At 33.4% G+C, this 11,685-nt stretch overlaps 1 protein-coding gene across 1 annotated transcript; it reads right to left on the bottom strand.

Moving 5' to 3' along the window:
* Positions 1 to 328: 328 nt before the first annotated feature.
* On the bottom strand, positions 329 to 7,982 carry LOC128239269 (biogenesis of lysosome-related organelles complex 1 subunit 1-like). The gene is made up of 5 exons (XM_052955839.1): positions 7,833 to 7,982; positions 3,895 to 3,967; positions 3,108 to 3,240; positions 2,317 to 2,404; positions 329 to 1,235 (listed from the first exon to the last, which is right to left on the bottom strand). The coding sequence occupies exons 1-5, from the start codon at positions 7,891 to 7,893 to the stop codon at positions 1,225 to 1,227; spliced, it is 366 nt and encodes a 121-aa protein (XP_052811799.1). The 5' UTR covers positions 7,894 to 7,982; the 3' UTR covers positions 329 to 1,224.
* Between the last annotated feature and the right edge of the window lie 3,703 nt (positions 7,983 to 11,685).

Here is an 11,685-nt window from a genome sequence, read left to right as displayed (position 1 = left end):
CAAATGATAACAACACCGAACAACACGATCCCTAAATGTATGCCAGACTATCCCAGACTAGACAGGCGACACAACAATAATATACAAAGCTATATGAATCTAAATTATCAAGTTTGAAAGCTTGCACGTCTATCGGATGTGGTTAATTGCAAAGGCTATCTATAAAACACTGATTATAAAAAGCCCTACAAGTTCTTTTATTATGCAAGATTTTTGGCATGTTTTTGTTATACTTGACCACTAAATACATACATATATATATCGATAATGGTGTTTATATTTACAATTTAACAACTGAAAAATTACTGAGATACCAGAAGTAAACAAGTCATTTGACATTATATATTTATATATATTACTGTATGGCATTATCAGCACAATTACATTTTAACAAGTTTCAAAAGTAAACAAACATTACTGCCAAGGACATATATATGAAACAACATGAAGCAATAACTATTAACAAGTCGATCAGTTTTCTTTCTCAGAACAATATTTGAACTGTACTTTAATGTAGTTGTAATTGTCTTAAATATACATTTTTTGCATTTAGCACAGGAAAATACCTTCGTATTGTTTTATACATGCATAGGACTGATAATGAGTAGCTGATCCCACTGAAATTTGAGGGAGAGCGTAGCAACTCTTGTACCCAAATAATAAATCACAATAAAAAAAGCAAAATAAAAAGTTTTTTCAATTTAAATGTCTAGTTAAATTACAAGTAAGATTCAGTTTGTTCAAATTCAATATTTGACTTAAATTTCAAGAGCTGTTACTTTGTATGTTGTATCATTTGGTGACAGTGTTACATTTTGGCGGCGGCGCACTCGAGTTAAAATAGCATTTATCAAACAGATATTCTTGTACGTGATAAGTCAGTTCACAAGGTGGAGGTCCAAAGCAGGCATATTTTCTAGGCATCAAATTTAAATATACAAAAATCTTTATTTGTATTTAAATTTACTTTTGTAATTTTAAATATTTCCCAATACAATGATTTTAGCGATTATTTTTGCCAAATTTACCTGTAAAATGTGTTCCAAAAATGAACAGAAAAATGCCTGGACTGGTTTCCAACAGACCTCAGTGATTTAAATGTATAAATTCATTTCATGCTATAGTCCAATAAAAACACTTAGATTTTACTCCTTAGATTAGGATCAATTATATACACAATGGTACATATATTGCACAATAAGAAGAAGAAGTTTGAATCCAGCATCATCCCTCACCTGAAACATGTCAAAATTGATGTTTATTTATTTGTAAATTCAAATAGAATATAATACCATTGTATGCTTTATAGTTTACAGTCCTTAAAACAAGAGCAGTCACAGACTGCTGCTATATCTTCTGCCAAATTACGCAGTAACAACTTTGCCTTAAGACAAAGGACTACAATGAAAATTTACAAAGGTCAATAATTAAAATAATACTGCAGCCGGAGTTATGGTTCCTGTGCACTGCACTTCTCCTTAATGAGATATATCTGTATATGAAGTTTGAAGTCAATACCTCAAAGAATATTCAAGTTATGCTTAATTATATGATTATAAATACATACTTAAAATATCTGGCAGTTAATAGATAAAAGTACTTCAATTAAACACATTACTAATATTTATTGTCAAATTTATAGTTATCAAGTTCTTCACACCCCGAAACAATTTGCCCTATTCACCATGTCCCTTTTCTGCAGCGCCCTGCCCTAATACCTGTTGATTTTCAGTCAGAATACAGACATAACTCAATCATTTTACAAGCCAGATCGCTGAGCCTTGCTGTAAATTGTCTTGCAAAATTTAATGTCTCTGGAAAACTGCACTACTTTTAATTTGAATTTCTTGAACAGTTTTTGAGACATGGCCAATGTAAGAGAATTGTGCATGCCACTGATTAGTGATTTTTGGTGCAATTTACTGCCTTCTTAAGGCTGTTTTCCTTTACGAAAAATGTCCATTTTCCTCAAAATTTTATATTTTTTCCCCAATTCGATCAATGTAGATTACGTTAATGAATAAAACAAGCAATGAATTTCTTGAAATATAAACAAAGTTGTGACCATACTTACTCTTTCACAGCATAATGTATGCATAAAAAAGTTCGAGCATGTAAATCTACCATTATTCGTATTAGCTATAGCTGATTTTGTATTTTTCCCAAATCAAATTTTTTTCCCAATTTGCAAGGCACAGGCGGTAAAATTAATTAAACAAAAATCACTGCTGTTGACAATGTCACCAAGGCTATGACAAAAAAGTAGACAAGCTAAATAGTGTACAAAATCACTTAAAAGTGATATATCAATCCTACTTCTCTTGTAGGTGTATTCCAAAGCACTGGATATCGTCTTCATGTCAGTCTCGATACTTTTGGCCCAGTTTTCTACATCACCTATTTCCTGTAAAAGAGAGTGCAAGATATAATCTGAAAAATTGGCTCTATAAGGCAACTATAAATTAATTGCTAGGTTTACATCCCTGTGGCCCTTTACATTTTGATGGCTTGAAAAATGCTGAACTAGAATGTTTATTCATACTTACAGTGTTGATGTATAACATTCATATGTAAAAATGTTTGTCTAGAAACACATGAATATTGTCCATTATGAAATAAGAAAGAGCATGAAAACATATTCAATGGTGAAACAGTCATCTAAGAAAAATAAAATATCACACCCCGCCCTCATTGGAAAAACAAATTGGATGAAAATCTAGCAGTTATTTTATATTGGCCTAAGATGGGTCTATCATTTTTGTTATTTGAGGCCCCGGTTCTTAAATGACCTTTTCTCGGTGTTGAAAAATACTTTGCAGTTATGTCTAGTATAAGATCAGCTGGTTCTAATGCAAGGTATTTTTTGAACCTTCAAAGCCTCACACTTACTTGCTTAAAAAATTTATGTTATAATAACATCATTCCTTTATTATCAGTTTTAAGATATTCAACGTGTAGACATTTTTACAATACAAAACTTAATAATAATTCTTTCACACATCTTACAGATAAAATTCCATATAAAGGAACATTTAACTCTTTTTTTTTTTGAGATGTGGCCAAAGTTCAAGTTTTTGTATGACAGCGTAAATATAATTTAGGGAAACCTTCAATGCCGTATTAAAATCCTCCACAAGTTTCAGCCACTGCGCCGTCTGTTTGGAGAACTGGGTCGCATTTGCCTGCAGTATCTTGGTCTCCGTGTCTAACTTCTTCTGGTTCACATACGCATTTGCCACACTGGAATATTATGTTAAAGAAGTTATGTGTCACATTTTACAACTGTATTACACATAATAAAATTATGTTAGAGTACACAAGTTTTAGCAACTGTAAAAATGGTTTACGTTTGCCTGAAGAATCTTCGTCTTCATGTCAATTTCTCTTGTTTCAAGATTGCATTCGCAACACTGAAAATATTGTCAAAAAATACAAGAAAGTACATTTTGCTTATGTTTCAAACACATTGAAGATATAAATACATATTAAGTTTGGGGTACTGTGCAGTCCGTTTAAAAAAAAAACTGGGTCTATTTCTTTTTAGTTTTGGTTGACATACACATGTACGGTAGGCAATCGCAACACAGGAAGGACTAACTAAGTTAAAGCTTATGAAAAAATTAGTGTGCATTTAATTGATAAGTTTCAAGTTCATAAAGTTTGTTCAACAAATTATAAACTACACAGTGTATTTTGAAGTTATGTATAATTTCATAACAAAGGGTTGGGTGTACTACTTGCTTTTAAAGGCCTTATCATTCTGCACGCCACTTATTGCACAGTAAGAGATCTGCCCACTGAGATGCATTTACGAAAATAAAGATATTACACTCTCCAATATGGTACAAAAAGACCTTATCCCTCCTTCAAATACCAATAATAGCAATACCATACCCTGCATTAAGGTGGTCTACTAAGGCATGCGTCAAGGCAGTAGCCGATATGATAGCCTCCCTTTTCTTCTTCTCTGCAAAATATATAAACAAAAAAAATCTGATACCATTAAACAGCAATTTTTAAATGTTAATATTTCAAAGTCTGAACATTTTAAATTTCAGTTTCTGATTACTTTAAATGACAATCAATTTAACTAATAGAACATTTATAAGATAATTATAATACACATATTTGTTTTTGTCAGATTGGAAATGGGGCAGAAAATTCAACTCATTCAAAATCCCTAAATGTACAGTATACCTAGCTGAACACAGGAGGCATGAACATTGACAGGACCCAACCTATCTTCCCCCGATAAATAATAAAAAAAAAATCATAAAAAAAAAATCAAGATCAAATGTAACAAGGATTGTTACAATATATCCACATGTTTATTTCCAGTCTCTAGTATAACATCAAACCCCAATTGTGGATCAAACTCCTACACTAAGGCTCAAACTGCTATCACCCGTCTCTATGCTGTTACTGTTACTCAAAATCCACAAGCGCCTAACATATTAAAATTAGACTATTTTTCCTAAGTGAACAAAACTTGTCAATCCACCTCCTTCAGCATTCAGTAAAAAATGTGTGTTGTCTTATGGCCAACTAAGGGATTATAAAACACAAATTGCAGGAAACTACCTGAGTCTGTCCAGGAGAAAACACAATTTGTAAAATTAATGGTCAAAGGGAAACAATCAACAACTCTTGTTAAACTGAAGGTTGAGAACCACCAAATATGAATCATGAATTTTCAATGCGGTTACACGAAAATGATTGGAACATGATCATATATCAAAAATTGTAAATATCAACCAAAATTTCCATGAATATATACTATTATTATTGCATTGTGGCGGTTAACATGAGAAGGACCTCTTGCGGAGAGTGGTGTTTTTGTAACATCCCTACTGACTTATTTTTCAACCAAATGCCTCCAAATAACTTGCATTTGTTACAGACTATAATACAGTTTCAGAAAATGTACAATTTCAATATACTTTTACCAATGAAATGGCAAAGTATATATGTCAATGTTATGTCCGTCCCTGAATAACTGTTTCCAAGGTGTGAGTTTTTTCAATGTACATGTCCTCATAACTATTAATGTATACGGTAAACATGTACGTCAATGTAATGTCTGTCCCTGAATAACTGTTCCCATGGGGTGTATCTCTGCATTGTACTTGTCCTTGTAACTCTTAGTATAGTATATGTCAATGTAATGTCCGTCCCTGAATGACTGTCCCCATCGCATGTGTCTTTGTAATGTACATTTTAGAATGACTATTATTATATTGTAAGTCAATGTAATGTCCGTCTCTGAATAACTATCGCTATGGTGTCATTCTTTGTTAAGTACATTTTAGAATAATTATTTATACTTTTAATATTGAATGTCAGTGTAATGTCCGTCCCATTGGCCACCCTACTTTCGGTTATTTGATACAACATTTCGTCTGTTCTTCCTGATAACAACAACATTATTAATATATTAATACAATCAAGATAAATTTATTTCGTTTCTTGCACGCCGATAATATCATGGCTGCTCAAAAAAATATAATTATTTGTATAATAATGGGCATTATAACCATTTATTTAATCTCAAACTTGTTTAAACAAAGCAACATGTTCAGATTTATAGAAAAAAGGAATAAATAAAACTTTTTGTGTTTAGTCAGGAACATTTTATATATATTTCTTTTAAAATTAACAATTTTCTAAAGTGGGTGAATTATTGGTCCAGTACACAGTCTATTCAGTGTTTTTATGAGTATGTTTGGCACATATATTTATTCTTAAAATAAGCATACATTATAAATCTTACTGGCTAAGGTCACAATTCCGAATGCTTTTGGAGTTTTTTACAATTACTGGTATCTTGGAAAGTTTTTGTTGTAGTAAGATAAAATTTCTTGTGAAACACCTAAAGTTAATGTAAACATCTGTCAGGGAACAAGTTCATGATCTTATCAAAAGGCGGGCGAAAATCGTTCATTTTATGGACAGTAAATCACCCTCAATTTATGCTATGAAAGGCACCAATACCGAACACATTAAAAGCATTGATGTTGTTATTTCTAAGATAATGTACAACTCTTAAAACCTTCTGCTAAATTTTGACAAAATGATGTAGAAACAGATGAGTGCTTTAAGATTGAATTGAATTAAATACAAATTGAAAACAAAATAACATAAAAAAATTGGTAATAACCTGCCAAAAGTCAAACTCCAGAAAATACAACTACATAAAATTATGATTAATAAGTATGCAATATTAATTAAACACTTAGCTGCCAAATAAATTATTGTTCCCACTGTATTTCAAAACAGACGATTTGCAAATGCTAACCATAATAATTACTCAATATCTTAAATATAGGTCAACATAACTCCCAAGGCCTCAAACATGCCCTTTGACATCTTAAAACCGTATTAAAACACTGAATGGCATTTTGTAGAACAATTCTCAACAAAACAAGATGAAGCTTCGCCAAGCGTTACCAAGGTAAGCCTCTGTATTGATATAGATCATCGAATAATCAATCACCGTAAACAAACATGTGTTTTAACAGGTGTTAGGGATTTGTATCCAGTTTGGATTTGTAACATCAACCAGTACTTGTATAACATTGAATTTAGATCAGGACCATAACTTTATCAATGTGAAATTTCATTCGAAATTATTATGTAATACCTGTAGAATTTTAGAAGGGTTCTGTTGTAAATACAACTTAATCCTTTTTAAACCCCTCCTTCAATAGTAAACGTACGGCACAAATTTCTCTTGCAGTTATTTTAAGTTTTAAAAATATTATGGTGAAGTGATAAGTATTGTTTGGTCATTTAACACCGTCTCCTTACAGTTACAGCACATATTTCTAGTCTAAAAAATCATAGTGAGTTATTATTAATGATAAATCATGTTCCAATCATTTTTGGTCTTTATAAAAATAAAATAACTATTCTTTTTTTTAATGGGGGGTAGTCTAAAATAATAGACGTGTTATACGGGATTCTTCCAATCCCTAACGTCTAAACGGGAATGTGCAAAAAACGGGGGTGTTTTAAAAATATTGAAATTGTTTTAAGTGAAGTATTTTATGGTTGAAATTGATCATAAAGAGTTATATTCATATTTTACCATGTAAGTGAAATGTTATTTTGCACTAAACAAGCATTTAATGCATTAAAACAAGTTGTTTACCTTTCCAATAAAACGAAAGTTGACTGACACAGACAACAATTATGCGAAGGGGAACAACTCGATACAATCGTAATAGTTCGGCCTCCTCCGACAAAGCTTCGAGATAGACCTCGTTATACAATCGTAACAACTCGGCCATGGCCGAAATGTTCCGAGCGATTTAAAACTGTGCCCTAAAGCCTTGCAGGTGCCCTTCATGTATTATATCGTTATGTTTTGACAGAATGAAATGAAAAAAAGCCGTCAAACTCATAATTATAAGTTGGATATTTATTTTTTTGTGTACGGAACTAATATAAAATAACATTATCTGGTAATATTTCTTGTTTTTATGATATTTTATAGACGCTATATGCTTTAACCCGGAATCCTGATCGGAACAACTACCCACTTTTGATACTAAACAATTTGTACGTGAAGGATTTGCCATATCAAAAATCTAAAAAAAATCCGTCAACGTACAATTATTTGGACTAAATGGGGGGGCGCAATACGGTGGGTCCTGTCATCGTAACTGTCACCTGTGTAACCGAATAGACAATTTGTTTCAAATTATAACAAACTGTATCGTTAAATCGTCTGTGATATTTATCCGAAAAGGATCAAAATCAAATGAAACGAAAGCGATGAAAGTGCTCGCGAAAATACATTACAGATATTTCAAAAACACTAGATCCATTACCTTGTCTTTCTTTCCGGGCCGTTTGCTTGGCATGGTGAACTTTCATAAGATTCGAAAGCATTTTGAATGATTTATTCACTACTTGAGGAAACAAAAGACAAAAAAACTGACATGTATATTGCTTGTTTACCTCCTACCGGAAGTTTCTGGTAATAATAAATACCGCAAAGGGTTAATCTACCGAAAATATACAGACGATAGGTAATCAGGTTTCAAATCTTGAATGCAGATTATAATTGACATAAAAGAAAACTATTTTTCTGGACTGTACTGCACTCATGTCTGTTTTATATTTTTGAACATCTGAATGAATGTTCAATTGATGTATACAAAACACAAATTACTACAAAAATATCTTTTTTGCAAAGTAAACCAAAGACGGTAAGAACAATACAATGAATAACATTTCATAATTCATTTATAAATAATTCCTGTTGCTCTGCATTGCGTATGTCACGTGATTCTATTGATGACGCGCTTTAAATTACAACGGCGTAACGTGACAACCGTACTGTACACATGAATGCCGACCTACAGTACTGTCCTGTTTCAGTAGCTGCAGACAAAAATACTGTTAAATTAAAAGGAGGGGAACAAATGTCAGCAGAGTCGAATAAATCCACGTGTTCCGCTTGGGTGTTTAGACTTGGGGACGCTGCCAACGAGCGTGTAAGCAAAACGTCTGTGCCAAGTGATATAAGTAGAAAATTCGATTCCACCTGGGAGCATTGGTCCCAGATTCCACAGAATTATTTCCAAAATAAAGGAAATAAATTTATAAAATGTAATAAATACGAAGTCTTAATCGTTAATGTTTTCTGCTTTTTTTCTTTAAGAATACTTCTTATTAATTTGACAGTGGGCGAAGGCTCGAAATCGACTTTGTCGATCGATAAATCGCGACGACGAGCAATTGGAACCATTGAAGGCTGAGATCCTAGAAAACGAAACCGGCTCGAGAAACATTGAGATAACCAAGAAAGATGTTGGAGTTACCCGGTATCCTGTCGACGCTGTGACAGTCCAAGAAGCAGTCCATATCTCTCGCTCCACCAATATCGGTGAGTATTCCGTCATTTATCACATACATGTGGGCCGTTTTCTAGATAATTGGTAAACTAGAATTGAACTATAAAGTTTGTGATCCTTAATATGTAATCAATCAGTAAAGGTGTATATTAAATAAGCAGTTACTCGATAATATGTCTAAATAGTCATTTGTTTAGTTTCTTTGTGTACTGCATCTTAACTCAAAAACTGTCCAAGAGCTATTCGCCTACTGGATTTGGCATTGTACTTGTTTTCATTTTATACACTATACACGGCATTCTTTTTTATTACCGTTTTGTTTTCTTTAAGTGATAACATGTGACCCTGCACTGAGGCCAAGAGGTTGTTTAACCCATGATGACGACGAGGCTGAAATTAGTGACAAAGGTGTGATTTACAACTAGCTTTTTAACAACATGGTTGTCATTTATTTCACGTATCATCACAGAATCCTGCTCAAATTGTAAGCATCATAACACGGGAGGTTCACAATACAATGGACACTTCAGAGAAAGCACAGTAGTCAAACATTCTACCAAATACATTTATATTCATATACTGAACGAGAGACACTTAACCTCACAAATCACACAGACAGGCCATACACCGCATTGCATCGAAATAAAACAAATTTGGGGTTAAAGCCTTCTAACGGTCAGCAAAGGAGTTAAGTGGAGGTTAAAACTTAATTCAAGCCAACTCGGACAAATTCATACTAACAGAAATACCTGTATTGATCAGTTTATAACCAAAAATGTATGGTTGGGGTGGGGGGTGACTTTTGTTCTTGTCCCTGTAGTTTCTAATGTAGGATTAATTGGTTCCGAAAATTTCTCAGGCTTACTCTTAATCTGTCCAATTTTTTTTTATTATATCCAGTGGCAGCCTACATCCAACGAATCATCGCCAACGCTGCCAAGATCGTCCATGCAGAGGCTCTACAGCAAACGACGACGAGCGTTGACACCAAGACTGACTTAACGAACGTGGTTGTGGAGAGTTTCCGAGATGATATCTCCGATACCTCCAGCGTCATCAGCGGTACATACTTCTAAAACCTAAAACAACAACAATATCGTACGGTCGGGAACTTGAGTTTCACATGATATTGAGGTCACATATTTACTTGAAATAGTTACTTGCAAAATCCAACTAGGTGATAATTTTTGGATCAATCCGGACACCCCCCCCCCCCCCCCCTGTATGCACTGAGTCCGGTGCTAGAGTTACCAACTAAGCCCACAGGCCAGGAAGGATGTCACATATTCTCTCTAACCGGCGGTGCGAGTGTGTGTGTGGGGGGGGGGGGGGGGTAAATAAAAGTCTTCAATTTTAGTCGTTAACTTTCTTAGTGTCATAGTTTCATTTTTATTGCTACATATTTGAGTGATTTGAACTTTTGCCATTATTAAAAATGAAACAATGTTGTGGAATTATTAAAACATAACAACGTATTCTAATATTTGACGTTTGTACAGATTGGATATTATTAACGGCTAAACTCCTGAATTAAAACAGTCCCAGTACCTTGACACCTACGTTGATTTAAAACTATGGCACGGTGGTAACATAACTATTAAAGAAAATGCACGTATTCTTACTCATGACTTTGTATTTTTAATCTAAATGACACCATCGATTTCACTTATGGAGTCGGTCGTTGTCTCCTCTCTCACTAAGGTTGTTATTGAGGGGCAGGGCAAAGAGGACCGAAACAACACGGACATAAAACCAGAGAATGTCAAAGAAATGATGGGTGTGTATTAAAAATAGATTTCAATATAATTTAATTGATGAGTCCATATGCACTCGACATAATTGGTTTTGATGATTGAACAGTTGAAAATGCGTCAGTTTCAGTACATTGAAATGCCGTTTCTTCCCATTTATGTTTTATTGTACGGTCATATCTCCACTTAGTTTCGTTACATGGAACTTTCGAACGTTTATTTTTCTGAACTGTATTCATTTTAAATATTTCTTTTATAAGTTTGAAATGAGTGTGTATATTCGCCATTTCAGATTTCTTGGATATAGAGTTCACCAGCAAACGCATCGGAGACGTGTTTTCTGTCGTTGACATGTAGAAATCGAAATATACACAATTAAATATATTATATGAATCAGTGTGACATCCTTGTTGTTTGCTATTACACTGTCTTGCTTATAATCAGTTGTTTTTATCTGAGAAAAAAATAGTCACACTGGCTGAAAATACAATTTCCGTATAAAACAATCTGATTAAAACCATATCCCATATTAATACACACTCTATGTATGGGGAAGGTCGTGTACAAACAAGTGATATCTTTCATCAAGGATTCTCATCAAGGATCTCAGACGAATCAAGTTCACACATCTTAAATTTGTAGGAAGTTTTTAAAGTGCAATACGTGGTTTCTGTTTGATCTCACTGCTTTTTTTTATTACACTGGCTTAAGTTTAATTCCCATATAAATGAGGAAGAATAACAAACCTATGACACTCAAATAATTTCAATTATCATTAATGGGAAATATTTAGTTAATACATACAAGGCCTTAAATTTCGAAATAAGCCTGAAACCCCCACTTAAACTGTTTAAGACTCCCTTAATGTGTACTCCCTGATTAAGATGTTTTTTTTATTGATACGAAAGCTACGATAACACTACAATGAGATCATTATTTTTGACAGGGAGTCTTAGTGAGCAATGAATGTGCGCTTAATATCTTTTCGCTATTTAGTACGATAACGCGTCACAAGGGACGCAACTACACAGGTGTTCAGGAAAATTGTCAAGTTACCTAACCTATCTTATGTT

The sequence above is a fragment of the Mya arenaria genome, chromosome 1, assembly GCF_026914265.1.
Source record: "Mya arenaria isolate MELC-2E11 chromosome 1, ASM2691426v1".
In the NCBI taxonomy this organism is placed as follows: Eukaryota; Metazoa; Mollusca; class Bivalvia; order Myida; family Myidae; genus Mya; species Mya arenaria.
This window is presented reverse-complemented; position numbering and strand designations above follow the sequence as displayed.